The following is a 21,712-nucleotide window of genomic DNA, read 5'->3' as shown; positions in this document are numbered from 1 at the left end:
TCCGTTCCCAGTCTTTCGTCTTTCCGCTGGTGCAAAGTCACCCTACTCCAAAAACACAGCAACACCACAGCACAGCGCAGCACAACCCCCCCCCAGACAAACGGGCAGCGTCTGTTCTTCCCCACCCCGCCGCCGCCGCCGCCGCTAGCACCTGGTCGAGGTGACCCTGTGACTGGATCCCCCAGCAGATCCCAAAGTGAAAGGACCCAGTCCAGCACCGAAGATAGAGAAAGAGAAGCCGGAGACCCTCTCCTCCATCCCCGCCCAAAAAATTGCAGCACCACCGAAAGAAGGAAACCGCCTCGTCCAGGGTCCCTTTCTTTCTGCAGGTTGTCTGTTTTTCTTTTTGGGCTTTGATTTTTTTCAAACATCTCGTCATCCCTCCCCCCGAATTGTTTACATTCCCATTTCCCTTCTCCCCCTCCTTCTCCCCTCAACTCTCTCCCAAACACCACGAGCAGGTGTGATCGATCCCCCAGAAAGATCGACATAACCCTCGCCCAAACCGACTTAACCTCCCCTCTGACGCAAATTCCTCGACCCGAACAGCCGCTTCCTCGCTTTCCGTCGTCATCACCACCAGCAATCACAACCACAACCGCAACAGTCGCCGCCGCCTCTGCAACCGCACCGCGAAAGCTCCGACAGCTCCTCCTCCTCCGCGCAAACGCCCTCGTCCGCGTCCCTCTCACCGACACCGAGCTCCAGCAGCAGCATCACCAAGTCCGGCCAGAGGTCGGAGTCGCGGCTCAGCATGCCTTTCAGGAAGATGGCCCGTCACTTTGGTGACACTGTAAGACTCTCTGCCTCGTTTTTCTCCTCCCGCGCGACCGTAACCCGTTCGCTGCCGCGTCGCACTGCTCTCGCATCGTCCGACACGACGGCCGGGCACATGGCCTGTCCTGTTGCTATCATCTCGTCGCCGTAGCAGGTTGCGCAGAGCAGAGCGACAACGCAGGGCGGGCGAACGCGGGGTACACTTTCTGACGGGGGAGGCCCGTTTCAGCGCTGCATTCCAAAAAAAACGGACGAGACTTGTATGAGCTGACCTGTGCTTCTTCATGTAGCTCTCCCCGCAGGCACCTTATTTGTCGTGTAAGTCATTCTCTAACCCCCCGCAATTCCCGCGCATCCAGCGTGGATAGTATCAGTGAACTCGACTAACAGCCTTGCGTCGCAGATCATGATATCCTCCGTACGTTCTCCCGAAACAGCGCGCCCCGAGCCGCTTCGTTCTGTCCCTCCCGAGGTCGTCAACTAACCCATCCCAGTAACCTACGAAGACATCAAGTCTTTGAAGAACGATTGGTTAACAGATAACGTACGCTTCTCTCTCTTTCTCTCTCCGACCACCGTTAACGTCTCTAGAACATCGCCTTCTGGGAAGAGTACGACCCCTCAATGCCCCCCTCTCCCCCGCAAACCTAACATACCTAGATGGCTCGAGCGCGAGATCCTCCCGAAATACCCCCAAGCCCGCATCATCCTCCTGCGGCCGTCGATGACCTTCCTCCTAATGAAAGAACCCGACATGCGCCAAATCCGCTCCGCCCTCCCCGACTTCTCGAAAGTAACGCACATTTTCCTGCCGATTAACGATGCTCGAAACGTCGCACAAGCCGAGGGCGGCTCCCACTGGTCGCTTCTCCTAGTATCCGCCATCGACGGCGTCGCTTTCCACTACGACTCCCTCGGCGGCGCAAACTACGCCGAAGCCCGCCTCGCGACGCAAAAAATGTCCGAGATCCTCGGCCGCCCCCTCAGGTTCCACAACCTCGACGACTCCCCGCAACAAGAAAACGGCTCCGACTGCGGCGTCTTCGTCTGCATCCTCATGCGCCACCTCCTCGTCAAGCGATTGCTCTCGGCCAATGCTAGGGAAAAGGTCAGCATGAGCATGGCGAACAAGCTCATCGATTCCCACGGTGGGCGCAAGGAGATGCTCAAGATCATCGAGAGCTTGAGGAAAGAGGGCGAGAGGAGGAGATCGTAAGCGCCTTCCTTTACCATCCCCCTGAGTCCTTACCCCCGGACTCTTGCTTCCCGCAAAATACTTGTCTTGTGTCTTTGTTGTTGTACCTCCAAATCCTCGTATCATACCGAAAGGGTTCCCTGACACCCCTTCTTTAAAAAGGAGAAGCGCGTCACCGTACTCGTCAAAGACGCCGCCGCGAATCGAATAGTACCCTCCCGACGACCGATCGATCACACCGAAATGACGACTACCACCACTACACACTTTCAATTCTTCTCTAATGTTTTCGATAAACGATATCCACGAAGGCATGCACCCATTGTATTTGTTCTCCAACAACCTACTGTCCGAATAAGCAACACAAAAAAATGTCACGAAGTATGAGCGATTGGCAAGAGGAGGCGGGACGAAGTTTTAGCCGGCGGACATGTCGTTCGAATCCGAGTACGATGCAGTCGAGAGCTCCAGGTCTTCCAATGAGAGGTGGATTTCCGGAAGGGATGGCTTGGGGACGGTTCATGAAGACGAACGTAGAGCGAGGAGGGGCCATATATCTGGCGATGTTCAAACTGGGGGCGGGGAATAGTCGAGGCGAGGCGTTTAGGCGTGCTCAATGCGTGGGGATTCTGAAAAGACGGATCTTGGGTTTTACATATTATCGCTCTTGTCTTTGCAGGAGCAGAACGGAATGGCTACCTTAGGCAGACATACATGCTCCTGTGTGGAGTCTTTTCTCACAATTCACGATGCATCCACAACCTTCGTAGCGATGTCTCGGTTCGAGCGATGATAACCGAGAAATTATGGTGGGAAGCTTCTTGGGGGGGGGGGAGGGGTTGCTCTTCGCTTCGTTCATCGCATAACGGTAACCACCATAGACGATTGGGTTGCTGACTTAGGTACGGTGTGTGCCTGCTCAATAAAGCGCTCCAATCCAAAGTTCAGAGGTTGTCCTGTGTCGAGATATTTCGAGCATCGATCAGGAGGTTATGATTGGGAAGGGGGTGGGCAGTAGTTTTTTTGTAGGGCGATACAGTACCCGGTATTTGAATTGGCCCGTCTGGTTGTAGAGGCCGAACGGTTGCTCCTGTCTAGGTCGCTGGCATCTGGCTTGACTCCCTTCAAACACTCACTTCCTCAGAGATTTTGCTAAGGCCCCAAGTCTTAGCGGTGAATTGTTGAATCTTTCCCTTGGACCAACAGCTCTGCTCATCAATTTGCATAAAATGCTAGTAGGACAAGTGTCTTGCTTAGTTTCCTAAAGATTAGAGCCCGGCATCCAGCCACCGGTAATGAGCTACGAACTGGTATATAAAAGCATTATTTAAGGGTTTTGCTAGTCGGGCAGTGTTTGTTAGCTATCCAGGCAGTATCTCTGTCTATAATTATAGAGAGAATAATCAAAGGAGTAATAATAATAACAATAACGACGATAACAACGACGATAATAGATAATTATAATAATAAAAACGAGAGTAAGAAATATAATAGTTATTTTAGAAATATATCATAGATTATATACGCGTATATAGATACTACCCGGATAGCTAAATAACACTGCTTCACTAGCAAAGCTCTTCCTTAATCACAGGACCCCTAGTTCTAAACCTAAGCTAATGAAAACGCATAATGATAACCCTCCCTGAATTGAAACCCAAAGCTATGGCTGAACCAGAAGCCTTCGCTACGTCTGGACGGTACTCTGGAGGAAGCCAAAGAAACCTTTTTCCGTCCTTCATGATCCAGCTCTTTTCTCTCCCTGTGTGGCCATACCCTTGAGGATCCGAGGCTCCAAGTATTGACGGCTTAAGCCGCACTCTTCTATCTATCATTAATGACCTATCAGTGAGATCGATAGTTCCAAAATTAGTATGGAGCTCAAAGTCAGAATCTGAAAATCTAATCCACAGCAAATACGGATTTGACAAATGTGTGAGATGTGAATATCTCTGACTTTGGCGAAGGTCAAATGCACCGCCATTTTCTGGGACGGCTACAAGGCCTTCCTCAGTGTGGCACACTTCTAATACTTGCATAGGCCTCCCAGTATCATCGCTCTCATCTCGAATTTTTATCCGGTGGCCGTAATATTCAGCGACATGAATATGATCGTTGAAAATTGTTGCCGAAGAAGCGGAGAGGAGGTTGTTTTGGATTCTTTGTAGGCATCGTCCGCTTTCTGTATCCCAGACGCATGTTCTGTCCCCTGAGAGCGTCACGAAACGGCTACCATCACTGGCCAAAGTAACACACTCGATCATAGAATCGTGTTGGTGGGTGACGTTGCTCTGAAAATCTTCCGGGGCTGCAGCCGGGACGATGTCTGCGAAATGTCAGGGGTTTGTGGAATAGAGAAAGAGACTCAGCAGCAGGGTTTCCCACTCCGAGATTTTTGCAGGCTGGTTTCAAGAGACGATAGAAAGTCTCTGACTCCTTCAAGGCATTGAAAGTCGCGTCGACACGGACCAGGAGTTGAAATGTTGTCCGGATCGTGCAGACGAGAGGACATCCGTGGTTGATTTATTGTCAAGTCCCAGAGCTTGACCGACCTGTCATTGTCAATAGATGCAAGCAGGTTGCCGTCTTTCGAGAAGGTCATCCATTGCACAGGTGTACGATGGCCAACGAGCACACGTGCACATCCATTGCCAGCTTCCTCCCACAATTCTATGTCGCCGCTTTCCTGGCTAAGAGCGACCTGGTCGCCTTTGCGTGAAATCGCGATAGCTTGCGTCGATGAGAGCGTCTTGTTTTTCAGCAGGACAGAACGATGACCGGTCGTGATATTGCTCATTTTCACTTTCTCTGAGCAAATGGACGCAACGTAAGATCCTTCGTGCGAGATTGCTACCAATCTTGCCGAGTAATGGTCAATAGTTGTGACACAGAAACCTGTTGTCGTCTGCCGAACCTCCACGGGTTTGTCGGGGGTCCCAAGAGCCAGAGCAGCCAAACATCCATCTCCCGAGAAAGCCGCTGAAAGGACGTCACCGACCTCAAATATGTGCATGCATTGACCATTTCTCGTGTCCCATAGCTGAATGCTGTTGGAGGTTGAGTTCGCAAGTGTATGTCCATCAGGTAAAAACGTAAGCGCAAGAGCTTTACCCCTGGGATTGGTCATCCTTTGCACGCAATGGCCAGTCATTATGTTCCACACTCCAATGGAAGAGTCCCAATATCTTGTGACTGCTGCGACCAAAGTTCCGGTGGATGAAATGGCCACAAGAATGGTATCGTTGCATGTGCTCAGTGTTCGTACACAATGACCCGTCACCGTGTTCCACAGCTTGACGGCACCATCTCGAGATGAAGAGGCCAGCATGGACTGATCAGAAGAGAAAGCCACTGATTTGACCCAATCTCGGTGCCCTTCAAAAGTCTGGATGCATAGACTCCAGTCTTCGGCTACTGCAGGCTTCAGAGGCCAATTTGGCCCTTCAGCTTGGAAAAGTCCTCCAATGATGCTTGTGCTTGGACTAAAAACAAGCGCCGAGAGGTAAACCTGCATCGGGTCGACTTCAATGGCGACCCTGAAATACCGGACGAACCGTACTGCATCTCGGACAAGGAGCTTTCCTTCCGAAGGTTCTTCTGAGGCCTATGAGCGATTAGTCAGGCAGAATAAGGATGCTGTCACCACTAGCTAACCTCAATGATCTGTTGGATTTTGGAAACGGACAGTATACCCTCGTTTGAACTCCGCGGCAGACTCAATGCTTCGAGCCAATGAAGGAAATGCTGACAAAAGAACGCGTAAACTTCCTCAAATTGAGATTGTCCAACGTCGGTTTTGAAATGGTCAGCCCAATATATACATGCATATTGGGCTGAAGAGAGTGGATCTGGAGTTGGAACACGCAACTCTTCGAGCGGAATTCCATGTTTCTCGATGTTATAAATATTCCGTCGCAAGGTGTCTGACATAGTACCCAGAAGCTTTGATAAAATGAGATTGTGCCCATGCCCAATTCCCAAAGGCAGGATTTTGCTTGCCTGCCCAAGTAGAAAGTCTTTTGCCGACTGGTGTATGAAGTAAACCATTTCTCCTCGTATGGTCAAGAGCGATCTGCACTCTTCCACTATTTCTGTCAAGAACTCTACATGGTCGAGGAGGCGGGCCAGCTCTGCTAAGTGAAGAGGACGAGATACGATCGACATGGTTGCCAATACCTGTCTACACTCTTGTGCGTCTAGAGAGTCCAGGATCGTATCAAGAATGCGTCTGTACAACGAGTCTAGTCCTTGAGGGAATTCGTACAGCTTTTTCTTGATATGCCTTTCAGCGACTCGGTTGTCTGCTAACTGCTCGTAGACCAAAGAAACCCATAAAAACGTGTTATTTGCTTTGCTAGCAAGATATTCGCGAATCTCGGCCTTCGTCTCGTGCTCAAGATCTTTTAGACTTGCCAACTTGTCCACTTTGTGACTTATGTAGCAGTTTACTGCTGCTGCGATGATGTCCTCGTTTAGCTCCAGGGACAGATAAAACTTCGTGTCCTGCAGAGCGGCGGCTAGTGCCCTGTCCATCCTCAACTCATGACGACTTGACGCAATAACTTTTACGTGCGCTGGTAAGTCGATAATGAAGCTGATGAGATGGTCAAGCCCCGAGGTACATTCGTCAAGGGCGTCAATGACCAGGACGACGTCATGTAGCGTCGAATGACTAACAGCTGATAGCATCATTCTACACAAGACATCCCAGCTGTTGACGTCCTCGAAAAGCCGCTTTCCAGCTCCTGCGTTGTCATACTTTCCGCGGAGAAGTTTTAGGAGAACGGGGTTCTGATCGAGTATATGATAAAGCAAACCGCGGAGGACGAGTGTCGCGGTATTGAGTCGTGCGTCTGTTGCTTGACAAAAGAAGAAGAAGGTCGACTGGTGACCCATCACAATCAGCTCGTCGATAATGCCGCACAAAAGCATCGTCTTTCCCTTGCCGGGACTGCCTTTGACCCACAACAGACGTTTTTCGGCTCGCCATCGACAAAAGTCGTCGTGTTCAAGGATCCAGCGGTATGAATCTTTCAGGAGGTTGCCTTTGGTACGCTCGATGCGCATCTTGTCGTCGCGAGGGTCGGTGACACCCAAATCGGCAAGAAAGTTGTCTTTCTCGTTGTTGACTATTTGCCATATCAGTGTACTGACTTTGCATTGTAACCGACATGTGGTTTGGGAGAGATGCGCCTTCTTCGAACGGTTGACGAAGAGGGCGCCATATTACGTTCTCTACAACAGGAGCAGACGCGGTCGCGGAAACACAAATATGCATGTAGGGAGATGAATGTAAGCAGTCCCGCCCAAGATGCAGGACCTGAGACAATCATAACATATGCGACGGGTTTCGTACCAAAGTTCATGCTATTCGCATTGTATTGAGTACCCAAGCCCGTATTATTGTTCTGATTGCCTGCTCCAACGTTGTTGTGCTGGGCACCTGCGCCGATGTTGTTCACATCCGTTTGAACTTGCGTTGTTCTGTTATCGTGAGCTTCGGAGTTCATCGTCAGGCGTCGACGCTTTCGTGTACCACCCTGGCTGGGCATTGCGCTGCAGTATTTTATGAACTGATCACGAACGTCGAGTCAAGAGGAGGGAGCTGTACTGGGGGCAGCCTTCTGCCTGGTCGCGCTGTTGTCTGATGTAGCCTTATTCCAGATGTCGATCAGAGATGGTCACCACTGCGTTGGTGTATTGTATTTCGACACTCAGCGCCAAAAAGCTTTCAAAAGGGAGGAGATGATGCCACCGAGTCGTGTGTCGGCGTGAAAGGATGTAGACTCATGGATAAGTGGTAGACGGATGGAAGAGCCCACATGAGGGGCTAGATGTGTATGATGGATGAAGATGGCGGACGAAATTCAGTCAGCAGATGGGGTCTAAACTGCTGCTCGCGAATCGACACGTTTCTTGGCATCCCTGGACGTCTCCTGCAGCCTGATCCGACTACCCCTGCTTGTGCGGTTGGTGATTTGATCACACGTGAGCGACACTATTGGCTGTTGTACGACTTAGGTTTGCACTGATATATGCTGTACTTAGGTTGGCAACGAATGATGCTTGTTCTCTCCAAGCCAATCATCTTGGACAACCTTTGTATGAACTCTTTTGATTTTCCTGCGTGAGAGCGACCACTTTTCCTACGTCTATACTGTACCTTACCGTCGTCATCGTTGTCGTTATCGCTATTGTTATTGAATTTATCGCGGTTGTCGTCGCTAAAAGTATAATAATTATTTCCATTCCAATATCGTCTATTAGAAGTGATCGACTGCCTAGCAACTTGAGCCGCGCAGACGCAGAAGATCATCTTTGTGTCAAGGCCCTATCTAGCATTCGCACTTCACAAAATTATCTTGCTTTATTTTAGATGTGCCATCAATTCATTTCTATTCTGATTTGTAACCTAAATTTGTACTTGAAACATAAAGACTCATAAAGACTCAACGTCATTACTCTTTTCGTGTTCGTAAAGGCAGGAGGAAAAGAACCGTGTTGGCTGAAACCAGAACAGATTTGGAAAAAACCTCAACCCGGGGCGAAATACCATCCTAACTCATTCACTTCATAATACTATCATACACACTAAAGCTGTTAGCTCAAAGGTTGATTGAACCAATCTTGGCATTGTTCTCATTGAAGACATGCAGTGTCTTCGCAACAACGGTGCCGCCAAGGTGAATACCACTAGACGAGGCAATACCGGTAGCGACACCAGCCGCAATGAGGGTGAGATCAAAGACACCAGAAACCATGCTCGTCGCAAAGTCGAAGACGGCGTTCTGCGCCGCCTTCGAAGTGGGTAGCGATAACTGGGCCGTTGGTGCGGACGTTGGTGAGCTTGTCAAAGTTGGCCGCGATGCTCTCGTGGCTGCCGGGCAGCAGGTTGATGGTGTGGTCGATGATGATGATGCCTAGGACCCGGGCGGCGGCGTTGACGACGTGGATCTTGAACTTGAAGCGCTTGATTTGGCCGGTGGATGGGGCCTCGAGGCCTGTGATCAGGGCGAGATCCCTGGTCTCGACGGAATCGGGCTGCACTGGGGAGCGAAGGCCGAGACAGCGGCGTCGCGGGGAACCTCTTGAATAGCCACAAAGACCTCGGCAACGGGCATGGGGGAAGTCGGCCAAGGAAGAGAGCAGACATGTGGAACTGCATTTTGTATAAAGAGTGTGGTGAAGAAGGGTCTTCGTAAAGAGTGTGTTTTGTTAAAAGGGCAGCGAACGTTGTTGTTTAGACTGTTGATGGCGACGAGGACAGAAGAGAGACCGAAGATCACGGCGTAGACAGCGGCTTATAAATTTTTCATGGGCCCAGCCTAAATTGTGACAGAATCTCACAGAGATATTTGCTGCTCGTGGTCTGAGATGGGTTCTGCTTAGCATTTCGAGAGCAAAGTTTCAATCCACAATGTCCTTGGCATTTATTACTTCATGGAGTCTTACACAGAGCTTATCAGCACTGCGGCGTCAAGAGATGATATATGGGATATGGCCTGGAGTTTTCTGAGAAGGTCTAAGGAGCGAGAAAGCCCAGAATATTACCTGTGTTCTCAATGAAACCAGAACGACGCACAGGGCTAACACTTGGTTCCTCAGAAATGTGAGTGACTGCAACGATTGTATCCTTTGGGACATGTAGTGCGTATTACTACAATTATTGCTCTTAGAAAGTGCTGTTAAGATGTAGATAACTCATAAGTGTTTCCCTCAAGACTATCTATATATTAGGTGGTTCTATTGCATGGTATACTATGCTAGCAGTAGAGCCTTAACGCAACTAGGGAGATCTTCCCTCCTGCTTCTTAATTGAAACAAATACTAATAGAAGGTCCTGCAATCAAATAAGCTTTGAACCAGCCCTTCGCAGAAAGTAGCAGTAGAAGTAGCTTCTTATGGGGACTGTTAGCCTAATGGTTTCCTTTCTATTAGTGCGTAACACAGCAGACTTATGATGTACCTGTTAATACGCTGCCACCAGCCCTCTAATAGAGTTCCGACGATAGTGAAAAGACGGGTGGATAATTCAAAGCACATCACTAAACGTGATTACTTCTAAGGAGTCATTACAGTTACTTCCCTGCCCGGTATCAACGCTAAACTACCGAACTTCCCTGATAGAATCCTTGACACTCTTGGAGCAGAAAAACTCCCTGATGTCCTTGATGAAGTTATCTGGACATTCCAGGGACGAAAAGTGACCACCCCTCTCATATTCCTTCCAGAACTGCACATTTGCGGCCTGCTGAGCCCAATCCTTTGGACACTGAATTTACTGTAAGCCCCCTAGCACGTGAAAGCTCTGGGCAGATGTGGCGCCGACTTACGTGGAGCTGTTCTTTGGCGTACATGCTGACGCCAGTGGGACAGGCGACGTACGCCTCGAATGTCTTCTCGGCCTCGCGACGGGAACCGAACGCCTCGCGATAGAACCTCAATCCGGGAGTGGCGCCTTGGATCCAGTGCATCATGACGAGGGTGATGATGGTGTCGTTGGTAAACGCCTCCTCAACGTCGCCCCAGTCGTGAAACTTCTCCACAAACCAAGCGAGCAGGCCGAGAGGGGAATCCCCCAGCGCAAACCCGAGAGTCTGTGGCCGAGTCTTCTGCTGCTCCAGATAACCGCTCTGGTCGACCTCGAAATTCCGTCTCACCCTCAGCGCCTCGTGCTCGAAGGGGGTGTAAAAAAACCTGGAGAGGCACCACCGGAGATAGGCCCTGGGCGCCGAGAAGGGTTTTGGCGGCGGGACGGGGAACATGTTCAGGTGCTGTGCCCTGACGACGGCGGGATACTGCAGCGCGATGGACCGGGTGATGAACGAGCCGAAATCGCCTCCTTGCGTGACGAACCACTTGTAGCCCAGCACGTCCGTCATGAGTATCTTGTAGGCCCGCGCGACGATCTCGGGCCCCACCCCGGACACGGAGGGGGCCGGGGAGAAGCCGAAGCCGGGGATCGACGGGGCGACGAGATGAAAGGCCTGCTGGCCCGGGCCGCTGGGCTCCGTAAGCTCCCGGACCACACGGGCGGCTTCTACAAACGAGCCCGGCCAGCCGTGGGAGAAGAGCAAAGGTATGGCGCCAGGCCTTGAAGACGCTGTATGGGCGAAGTGAAGAACGAGACTGCCATAGCCTGGGACATCGACCTTGACGAGGTAGTGGTTGAATATGGCATTGAGAAGTTCCTATGGCCGGGATGAGGTAGTCAGTACTGTTTCGCTGAAGACAAGAGATAGTGTTTGTTCATGCGGCGTGGTTGACTGCAACGTCTCACCTCTTGCGCGCTCCAATCGTACGTATTTTGCCAGTATTCGGCGAGCTCCTTCACTGCCGATACTTTGGCTCCTTGGCTCCAGTCCTGGGGTCCAAAGTCGATCTGCTCTTCTGGGTACCGCGCCAGACCCAGCTTTTGTTTGGTGACAGACAGGAAGTCGTTCTCGATTCCGATCTTGATCTTTTGAGGGCGGTTGACCTTGAGATCTCCCGTCAAGCCATGAAAAATGAACGGGCTCATGTCGAAAGGAGGAGGCGAGGGAGGGAGGGTCTTCCGGCGCGTGATCACTAATTAGTAGGTTTGGCAAAGGGTTGTTTCTGTCGACAACCTTAAGTCCGAGGAGCAAAGGACTGACGAGACGTTTGAATCTTGCAGCTCGTCATTCCAACTGCAGTGTGCCAAGGTTTTGTAACCACAATATTTAGAGACATATTCAAGATGATGTAATGCCCTCACCGTCCATCTTTTCATCCATCCCAAGGCTGGAGCAACCATAAGTGAAAATCGAGGTCCACTTGCCGTCAGGGACTTTGTGGGCCGCCCCTAGCGGCGCTTGCGTTTGCACTTTAACGGTAAGGCCTGGCCTCAATCGTACACGACCATCGCTGTCTGAGGCTGTCTGGGGTATTAATTTTGCGGTTAGCCTTAAAATAACTTGCTACTGGCGCTAAGAAAGTGAATGAAGCGTATTTTACCACACCCTGCCTCGGGGAAGAAATCGACGCTTCCAGCTGCCCTCTTTGATCCTCTGACTCTCCTGCAGCACTGCACCATTACCAGTGTCGGGAGGTGGGTGCTCCTTTGCCATCATTTGTGATAGTGGTCAATTCTTCAGAGAAGCGGAAAATGTTGACGTGGCTGGTTTTCCTGCCTTCTCATGTCTGCCCATGTCTGCATGGTATAGTTGTGTTTATTCTGGACATCGTCACCGCAGCAACCTTGTCAATCAACTCAATCCATTTCCAAGTTTGATTTGCGAATTATAACACATCAGTACAGGTGACTCCTGGATGAAAGCATCAATTCAACGGCTGTATTGACCAATCTCTGCTACATACATCACTTCTGTAACCAGTTCATTATCGGTTACTCCAACTTGAGCCGAGAGCTGATCAGGGCCGCGTACTGGACCACCGGCTTCCAGTCAACAGCAGCGCTGTAGATGGCAAAAGCAGCCCCCAAGCCCACGAACGCAGCCAGAACCTTGCCCATACCCGAACTTTGTTGCTGATCGCCGGCGGGTCCCTTGATCCGAAAGTCGGACCAGCGGGGGAAGATGGTCCTGAGCCAGTACTTGTACATGGGGTCCGGGTAGATGAAGGTGTTCTTCTTCGTGACGGGGTCCATCCACCAGCTCTGGCAACCGCTGTTGAACACGAGTCCTTGGACCTTGCCATGAACCCACTGAAGATCGCGCCTCTGCGCCTCGAGCATGGGCATAATGGAGTCGACCGGCGAGCGTTTCCGGAGGACAGGTCGCAGGAGACGGCACGAAAAGTTGATCTGGCACTCGGAGTGGAAGATAACCGAGTGCTGTCCGGTGGCCGCGTTTGGCCCATACAGGATGAAGAAGTTGGGGAAGCCGGTCACAAGGGTGCCCTTGTATGCCTCCGCGCCCCCGGCACCGTCCCACACGTCGTGGATCTCGCGACCCCCAATGCCCCGGATCTCCAGCGGGTACAGCCATTTCTGAGTCAGGAAGCCGGTCGCGAAGACAACAACGTCCGCGGGGTAACGTTTACCGCTGGCAGTCTCGACGTGGCGAGGGTGAAGCTTGACCACCGAGTCCTTGGCCAGGTGCATCTTGGGAGAGTGCAGGGCGGCAAGGTACGTCGCCGTGTTGACCCGTCGCTTGCAGCCGGGCTCGTAGTTGGGCTTGAGGATGTCGCGGTACTCCGCGGGCGCAGCCTTCTCGATGTACTCGTACGTGGCGTCGCGGATCTTCTGCCTCATGCGGGCGCCGGCGGGCGTCATGAGAAAGGAGAAAAAGACCTTCTCCAGCTCCCAGGCCAGGTAGACACGATACACGCGCGCAGCGAGCGGGACGTACTTCATGACGGCCTTGAACGTTTCCGAGTACTTTGGGTTTCCCTGGGATTCTCGTCAGCACGCACGTTCGAGATTGCCGGCATTGGCCGGCAAGTGACGCTGCTCACCCGCTCCGTCCACCAGTGCGCGCTCTTCACCAGCTGGGTGACGCTGCCGCTGGGTCCGACGTCCTTGACCAGCTCGGGGACGAACTGGGTTGCAGAAGCCCCGTTTCCAAGGACAATCACATTCTTGTTCTTGAAGTTGACGTCGTGGTTCCATCTGGCGCTGTGGAAGACTTCGCCCTCAAACGATTCGCTCCCTGCAATCTCGGGCACGTAGGGTCTGTCCAGCGTTCCGATAGCGCTGACCACGACCGGAGCTTCGCGGGTGAAGGTCTCACCCGTGATGGTGCTCTTGAAGTCGCAGATCCAGATGGCCCGGTCCTCGTCCCAGGTGAGGCTCGTACACATGACGTTGAAGCGACAGTGAGGCAGGATATTGAACTTCTCGGCCACGGAGAAGAAGTAGGCGTGGAGCTCGTCGCGTCCCGGGTACGTCGTCGTCCAGTCCGGCTTCAAAGCGAAGCTGTAGGAGTAGAAGTGGCTTGGGATGTCGCAGGCGCAGGCAGGGTACCTGTTGTGCCACCAGGTTCCGCCAATGTTGTCCGACTTCTCGTACAGCGTGAAGTTGTCGTGGCCGAGGAGGCGCTTCAGCTGGATGGCCATGCCCAGCCCTGACACACCCCCGCCGATGATGATGACTTCCTTGCCGGTGGACATTTTTATGAATCTTGTTCGCAAGTTAAACGACCAGTTGGGGGAGAGTCGGGGAAACGAAAGGTTAGTCAGGAACCATTAACTCCCTTACGTGTTGTGTCTGGTTAACGGCATGGGCATGGGCGTAGGCATAGGCATGGCCCGTCCGTGTCCATCTTTTTATCATTGAGCGGCGGTAGAGCGTGGGATTGTCTTCGATGCGATTCAGCCTCGTTCTTCGGATGTCGTGTGCCAGCTCCTCCTGACCGGTCCATCTTTGGCTGTTTTGCCGCGGATGAGGGCGGTTGGCAGCTCCAGATTTGAGCCTGCTGAGTGCGTTTCTCTTGTTGCTGTTGGTGATGAGGGAGAGCATAATTACATGGTGGGATGTTCTCCGCAGGCGAAACGGAACGGCCTGCGCGCGAGCGCTTGCGTTGTACCGATCTGGGCATGTGCAAGCGCTCGCGCCGGGCGAGACGTCCCGAGCAGACGAGACCCAAAAGCAGGCGAAGGCCACACCAATCTCGATGGAAATTCGACTTTGGAAGACACTCTCATTTCACCGCTGTCAAGAGTCTCGTGTCACATCACTGCCGTCACAGCAAACGTAGGCGCCGCCGCGCAAGTTGATTACAACTACAACCCACAATATGCCCCCGCGAACTAGATCTCGCTTCGGATGGTAAGTCCAACTGCCGTTTGTTCCCTGCCTGGCTCTCAATAGTCTCGTCGGTATCACACTCGTCTGACATGGAGACAAAGTCTGCCCTGCCGCAATAGAAAGAGGAAATGTGCGTTGCATAACCCCAGTGCCCCCCTGCCCCCGCCCGTCGAATGTGCTTCGACTTGCCGGTGATAACATTTCGGAGCAACTAGGCGATGGCAAGCGACCGGCATGTCTCAACTGCGAACGCAGAAGCCTTGCCTGCGAGTGGGGTCTGAAGATATCATTTCATCCCTCTCGCATGCTCCATCTCTCCGACACAGACGTCGCGACCCTGACCTCCATCGAGACGCAGTTGCGTTCTGGGCGGCCCCCGCGAGGTGAACATGTTTTCCAAGGCTCCGCCGTGGTAAGGCTCCTCCCAAGGAACGCACCGCCAACATGGTTTCTTTGAAAGACTGACCCGCGGCTGCAGCAAGGAGTTGCCGATAACGACCTTCTCTTCCAAGGAGATCCGGACGTGACAACCCCGCAGCAAGTCGTTGACGAGACGGGCGGAGAGGAGTCCGCGGCCTCGACTAGAGAGCCCACGAGCTCCCATGCCCGTTGCGGCCTAGCCAACCATATCCTTGACGAATCGCCCGTCGACAGTCCAACCGGGCATCCTGAGATCGCCGCGCAGACGGCTTGCCTCGACGACTGCGAACAACTGTACCCCCTATTTCAGTGCGTTACGCCTCCATTGAATACAGATGGCCGCCTGGCGGCATCGACGTCCCATCCTGGGTTAGCCGGCGCTTTCATACCCCCTTTTTCTCTCGGCCAGGCCGTTTCTCGAGATGCGTCGCCGCTACCCGATCCGCCGCCTTCGGTCTCGGATGCGCTGCGCGCCAGGCTTATTTCTTATTACCTACGGGAGACAGGGACATGGTGTAACACGACCGATTCTGAAATGCACTTCACCGTCAAGGGAATCCACAAGATGATGAAGTCGATGGCTTTCTCTTCCGCCGCCATGGCCTTGGCCTCTCGCCAACTCGACAACGCGAAGGGCGGGTCAAGCCAGCTGACCCTGAACCTATACCAGGAGACAATACAGTTTCTCTTGAGGCATGATCCCACCGTCGCAGATCCGTCCATCCTGGCGACGTGCACGTTGCTTTGCGTATACGAGATGATGGCCTCTGGAGTTCCCGAATGGAGGCGGCACCTGCGAGTTCGTTTGCGCGCAAACCGAGACGCCGTGGGGGACGTTTAGCTGACGAGTTTCTCCAGGGCTGTGCGGGCCTTCTCAGAATGCGCAATTGGAATGGCGATAGCGAAGGCATCGTCAAAACCTGCTTCTGGGCCTTTGCGAGGATCGGTACTTCACGCAACCCCCCCCCTCTTCCCTGCCCCCTGCCCCCTGCCTCGGAGATTCGTACGTGCTCTGTTGCTAACCGCATAGGCCAGATGTCTGGGCCGCGTTCATTATGGAACAGTCCACCCTTATTCCCACGAATTTCTGGGTTCAGGATGAGTCAGTCGCTTCCGTCGCGGCCAAGAACGATCTTGACGACTACTGCAACCTCGCCATCTTGATCTTTGCCAAGATTGTCAACGTCGCCGGTCCAATGTTGCAAAATGCGACGTTATCCTCGCCAGAGGTGGCGCCCATCGTCAACGATCTATGGAATGAGCTTCAGGCGTGGCTGAGCTACCGTCCCAAGGATGCGCTTCCCCTCATGTCGGCAGGCCCAACAAGGTCGAATCCCTTCCCCACTGTCGTTTTTGCAACGTCTTCTCCTAGTAAGAAAGCATCCCACTGAATACTGTTCTCCTGCGTAGCCGCTGGTCAGGTCTCTGCTTACGCTTGGCGAAGTTTGCGGACACACATTCCACCACGCGGGATGTATCCTGCTTCTGCAAACTGGCTTGTTGCAGCCCAGCCTGGACGTCAGAGACCAAGACGTGGTGAGCAGCCCGCTCCTGCTGATTCCTCACGAAAGCCGTTTCGGAGGGATCCCCACTTGAGATGGGACCAACATAACAGCCTGTTATTACAAGTCTCTAACTCATGCCTTGTCGCCGTAGCTCGATCCCGTATGGCACGCACGGCAGCTTGTTGGCCTCAGCATAAGTAACGAATCACAGTAAGTTAAAGCACAGAGAACCCCAGGGCCCTGAATTGCTCACGAGATGTCTCCAGCCCCAACTGGGTCAACCAGCTTCAGCCATTGTACATTGCGGGGCGGGTGTTTGGGGGCTTGAAATTGCGTCCCGGCCGCAAACATGATCTCGCTCACTCCGCAGACAGGTTACGGCACAGGCAACGTAGCCTGGCGGGTTACTTCGATGACGAGCCAAGCTCAAACCTCTCCCACGCAACAACGGGCCCAGCTGGTCTTCCACGTCACGATGAGCAGCCTGCCGAGCTGGATCCAGACATGGATGACTTTCCAGCAGAGAAGATGGCCATCCTGAGGCAGCTTGCGACGATTGAAAGAAGAACGGGGTGGAAAACGTCTGAAAGGGCCAGGGATCTTCGAGTACTGTGGAAACTCGAACACTGATCAATGTACCTGGTTGTCTGACAGAAGACCACCTTTTTCACTCAACGTGGTACCAATCAGAGCGAGCAACAGACGACCGACTTCACGCGTAAGATGTAGCGGGTGTACTTGCCCAAGGGGTCGGAAGGCATTGTTAACTTGCAGTTGTTAACTTACAGACTATAATTACACGCCTGTTGGTACGGCACACTCGCGATTAATTTGGCTAGCCATAGGTACAGCTGGTCGTATTAATCTGGGTTGCAAGTGTGTCGTACCAACACTGATCAGCGTTGGTACAGGTTAATGGGCGATGCAACTGACTAGCTAAATAGGGTCTCAACGAGCATGGGTGAAAATGCATGGTATATTGAAGTAATAGATGTAGCAGTGAGAGCCATGATATGGCGTTGACCGGAGAGACCTCTGCCCTCTCATTGGCTAGCCTTTTGTATCACCCGTTAGTCTGTACCAACAATGCCCGAAGCAGCTATCCTAACCCTCGTGCCCTCGAGGCCGTCATGCGCACTGACACCATGTGTCAACCCCTGCTCCCCGCAGGCATTGTCCCGATGGACGCAAGTGCAAGCGCATGCGCCGGCCGCAGAACGTCAAGTCGATACAAGCGCAGTCCCAAGCAAGAGTCCCCCCAGTGAACACAGTCATCTTGTTTCGTGATATCCCATCCCCCTCGAACTAAGTACTAGTGTAGGCTCGTTCTTACCCCACACAATCTGATCTATCTAGTGTCTACCCCGCCTCCACAGCACGGTGACGAGCGTGGAGAAGAATGCCGCCTGGGGCGAGAGTTGGGGGACAGTTGCTGGGAACATCGGTTCCTGGACCCATGCCAAGAATAGAGGGATGTGAAAGGACTCATCTCAAGTACAGTTGAGCGCTCTGGACAAGCTAGACTTATGATGTGCTTTTGCACCGGCCCTGAACAACAGCAGACCATCACATTTTTCCTAAACGTATAACTTCAGCCAAGCCCCCGAAGTGTTGAACTTTCACACAATCAAACTTTATTTTTATTTTTTTACCAGGTGCCTCGGCCTTTGCAACGACCTCTGCAATCTCCATACATCACCTTTCACTCACTGGAAACGAGAAAGAATGTTCTTCACGTTAGGACGCGGTAAAAGCGTCCAAGCCGGCGTCACGGTCTGTTGCTTGATTGCATTCGTCCTCTTCGGATACGACCAGGGCGTTTTCGGAGGCATCTTGCACAACGACGACTGGCTCCGCCAATTCGACCACCCCTCGGACACCTTGACAGGCTTCATTGTATCGTGTTACAACTTGGGATGTCTCGGTGGCTGCGTGTGTACGTGGACCTTGTCCTCAACTCCCGTGCCTCGATCACTCTTTTGTCCACCTACGCCTCACGGATGGTCTATTTGAAGCGCCAGCACCTAATGGCAGTAGAGCCCACGCTTACATGTTTGTCTCCAGTGAACTTCTTCTTCGGCGACATCCTGGGCCGCCGCAGAGCCATCTGGATGGCCATGGGCCTCGTCGTCATCGGTGCCACGCTGCAGACGACCGCGTTCCACGTGCCGCATCTCATCATTGGAAGAGTCATCACCGGCCTTGGCACAGGTATCAAAACATCCACGGTTCCAATGTAAGTTGCAGATGGATCCAGCTGAGACGCGGAGTGAAAGCTCGACTGACGTGCGAATGACCACAGGTATCAAGCCGAACTCTGCGATCACACGACCCGCGGACGGCTGGTGTCGGCGGAGGTCCTGTTTGTAGGCGTGGGCATCGTGATCGCCTACTGGTTCGACTTCGGCATGTCGTTCATCGGCGGTGCTATCGCTTGGCGTCTGCCGATTGCCTTTCAGATGGTGTTCGCCTTGGTGGTCATCGTGCTCATGTTCGCCCTACCCGAGTCGCCACACTGGCTCTTTAACCATGGTCGCGAGGCTGAGGCTGTGGATGTGCTTTGCAAGATTTACAACATGCAACCTACGAATGATCATATTATTCGCGAGCGAACTGCAATTATTCAAGCTATCGGATACAAGGGAGCTGGAAACACGTCGAAGTCTCTCTTTAGTATCTTCAGGAACGATGAAGTGCGGACTGGGTACCGCGTGCTGCTGGCGTGGGGCATTCAGTTCATGAACCAAGCCGGCGGCATCAATCTAGTTGTGTATTACATCCCTTCGGTTCTCGTCCAGAACGTCGGCACAACGACCCGTACAGCTCAGATCCTCGGGGGCTGCATCAACATGATGTTCATGTTCGGCTCCATTCTTCCGTCTCTAGCCCTCGACCGGATGGGCCGCCGGAAGACCATGATCAGCGGCTGCTTGGGCCTGAGCATCTGTATGCTCTTAGTCGCCGCCCTGCTATCGCAAGCCGAACGCCCCAACGGACATGTCTTTGCCACGGCCTCCATTGCCTTTTTCTTTCTGTATATGCTCATCTTCGGCATGAGCGTCAACTGCGTGCCGTGGGTCTACGTACCCGAGATCCTTCCTCTGGAGGCTCGGGCACGTGGAACGGCGTTAGGAGTTAGCTCCAACTGGCTGTGGAACTTCACCGTCGTCATGATAACGCCAGTCATCATCAACCGCTTGCAGTGGAAGGCATATTTGATCTTTATGGCCACGAACCTTTCGTTTGTGCCCATCTTCTACTTCTTCTATCCGGAGACGAGCAATCTCCGTCTGGAAGACGTCGATCTTTTGTTTACCCAGGGGGGCGACCCTGTTCAGAACGGACGGGAAATCTCGAAGGTGGCTGCGACTGGTGGATTGCGCAGAAGTTCCCTTTCAGGCGACCCGAAGGATGCGGCTGGCTTAGCGGTCCCAGGGTCGAACCAGAAAGGCATAGTTGAGATGTTGGAGGTAGCTTAGAGGCAATTGGATTGGTTCAGCGGTGGCTGTCAGGGACTGTGTCCAGGAAGTGCCTTATTTAAGAGACCGCCTATTTTTCCTATGCTCTATTGACTACTTTTCCTGTGGCTATACTCTGCCTTGGTTTGCAACCGCAGAAATCTCTGGACCCACCCCTGGCCCCGGCAGGGGAAAAACGTATGCCCAGGCAGCTAGTAGCTCTACCGCTAGCGGCCCCAGCCCCAGCCCCAGCTCCAGCCCCAGGTTGAACCCAGCAGCAGGCCGGCGGGCCACCAGCCGCACACGCCAGCCTAAGCAGACCCAGGACCTCCGCCTACTAGTTCGGCTCCCGGCAGAACACATCCCTACCTCCAGAACCCTAGCCCCTCACTCAGTTAAGATGGTGGTAACAAAAGAGCTTAACTTACAGCCGCAAGACCTAGTTGAGGTCCGCCATACTGCTACAGGCTTCTCACTTCAGCCACAGAACAAGGAGATCCAAGCTTTACTTCTCCAGAGAGCCCCTGAGATCAAAAGCTGCCTTACAGCTGAGAAGGTTGAGGTGCCCACTAAGTGGCATCAGTATATCGTCCCATTCTGCCCCCTCTACTTTACTAGCCTCGATGGTAGTAAGGTTGGCATAGAATCTGAAATAGAGGAAGAGGTCTTCCTAAAGACAAAGCAAAGACTTATCTCCTGGCGCCCAACCTGGGATAGCCCTGATCTAGCTACAGCTATGCAAAGCCTGGTTATCGCCCTCCCTCAATGGGTTAAGGAAGGCTTCCGCCTGTTTGGACAGTCAGGTCCTGCTCGTCTGCTCCCCCCAAGGAAGCATATCCCTAAACGACACTCTCCTGGCTGCCAAGGCTTTCACTCAAACCGCTACTGCACCCGGAAACCCCTCTGCGAGAACTGTAGCAAACCCTTAGATACTCATGAGGCTGGGATCTGCTTAGTTAGGCCTAAGTGTGCTAACTGTCATGGGCCCTTCCCAGCAAGCCATGCAGACTGCCCAGCTAGGCCCCTACTGGTTAACAGAAACCTTACTATTCCAAGCCGGAAAGAACTGCGAGGGATCCAGAAGGTTGGAGAGAAGGCGTCAAACGACCTTCTAGCAAACCAGGCTAGCTCCCTAGGAAGCAGCACACAGCAAGCTGAGGCTAGGCTAAGCGCTACTTCTAAGCGCCCTCGACCCCTCACACCTACGCAAGACTCAATTATTGTTGCAGATACTGCTAGTATAGCTGGGAGCAGCAGTATGGATGAGGATGAGGCTGAAGACTCTGAAACCCTCCCCCCCCTAACTAACCGCCCTATCCATCCGCTCCCAAGCAGCAGCAGGAGCCAGAGGGTAACCCAGAAGCCTGACTATAACGTTGTTAATGCCTACACCCACCTCGACCTCGACTCAGAGCTATAGGCTCAGGCCAGCTACCCCACAGGTACTACGAGTTGCCCAGTGTAATGTGGGGAAGAGGAGCCCAGCCCATACAGCTCTCTTAGAGCTCTGCTGGGCAGATCAGATCGACATAGTTTTGGTCCAGGAACCCTGGATAGGCTATAGAGATAAGATGCAGATTAATACACACCCAGGCTTTAACTCCTATGTACCAGTTGACTTCTGGAACCA

General features: G+C 52.8%; 6 protein-coding genes across 6 annotated transcripts; 2 read left to right on the top strand and 4 right to left on the bottom strand.

Moving 5' to 3' along the window:
* Positions 1-754: 754 nt before the first annotated feature.
* Positions 755-1,993, top strand: nep2 (NEDD8-specific protease 2; the record flags this gene model as incomplete). The annotated part of the gene is made up of 6 exons (XM_037315590.1): positions 755-793; positions 1,068-1,095; positions 1,181-1,195; positions 1,272-1,321; positions 1,369-1,388; positions 1,438-1,993. The coding sequence occupies 6 exons, from the start codon at positions 755-757 to the stop codon at positions 1,991-1,993; spliced, it is 708 nt and encodes a 235-aa protein (XP_037185289.1).
* Positions 1,994-6,075: 4,082 nt separating this feature from the next.
* HET-E1-6 (Vegetative incompatibility protein HET-E-1) lies at positions 6,076-7,524 on the bottom strand (the record flags this gene model as incomplete). Its single annotated transcript, XM_037315589.1, has 3 exons — positions 6,076-6,102; positions 6,149-7,101; positions 7,329-7,524. 3 exons carry the CDS (start codon positions 7,522-7,524, stop codon positions 6,076-6,078), a joined length of 1,176 nt encoding a protein of 391 aa, XP_037185288.1.
* Positions 7,525-8,577: 1,053 nt separating this feature from the next.
* CGCA056_v000327 (uncharacterized protein) lies at positions 8,578-9,093 on the bottom strand (the record flags this gene model as incomplete). The annotated part of the gene is made up of 3 exons (XM_037315588.1): positions 8,578-8,769; positions 8,810-9,013; positions 9,058-9,093. 3 exons carry the CDS (start codon positions 9,091-9,093, stop codon positions 8,578-8,580), a joined length of 432 nt encoding a protein of 143 aa, XP_037185285.1.
* Positions 9,094-10,079: 986 nt separating this feature from the next.
* Positions 10,080-11,492, bottom strand: CGCA056_v000326 (putative epoxide hydrolase; the record flags this gene model as incomplete). The annotated part of the gene is made up of 3 exons (XM_037315587.1): positions 10,080-10,244; positions 10,306-11,163; positions 11,253-11,492. The coding sequence occupies 3 exons, from the start codon at positions 11,490-11,492 to the stop codon at positions 10,080-10,082; spliced, it is 1,263 nt and encodes a 420-aa protein (XP_037185284.1).
* Positions 11,493-12,338: 846 nt separating this feature from the next.
* CGCA056_v000325 (Baeyer-Villiger monooxygenase) lies at positions 12,339-14,062 on the bottom strand (the record flags this gene model as incomplete). Its single annotated transcript, XM_037315586.1, has 2 exons — positions 12,339-13,343; positions 13,409-14,062. 2 exons carry the CDS (start codon positions 14,060-14,062, stop codon positions 12,339-12,341), a joined length of 1,659 nt encoding a protein of 552 aa, XP_037185287.1.
* Positions 14,063-18,349: 4,287 nt separating this feature from the next.
* Positions 18,350-20,103, top strand: STL1-0 (Sugar transporter STL1; the record flags this gene model as incomplete). Its single annotated transcript, XM_037315585.1, has 3 exons — positions 18,350-18,560; positions 18,689-18,860; positions 18,927-20,103. 3 exons carry the CDS (start codon positions 18,350-18,352, stop codon positions 20,101-20,103), a joined length of 1,560 nt encoding a protein of 519 aa, XP_037185286.1.
* Positions 20,104-21,712: the final 1,609 nt, after the last annotated feature.

The sequence above is a fragment of the Colletotrichum aenigma genome (genome assembly GCF_013390185.1).
Source record: "Colletotrichum aenigma strain Cg56 chromosome Unknown KSG_Cg56_contig01, whole genome shotgun sequence".
In the NCBI taxonomy this organism is placed as follows: Eukaryota; Fungi; Ascomycota; class Sordariomycetes; order Glomerellales; family Glomerellaceae; genus Colletotrichum; species Colletotrichum aenigma.
This window is presented reverse-complemented; position numbering and strand designations above follow the sequence as displayed.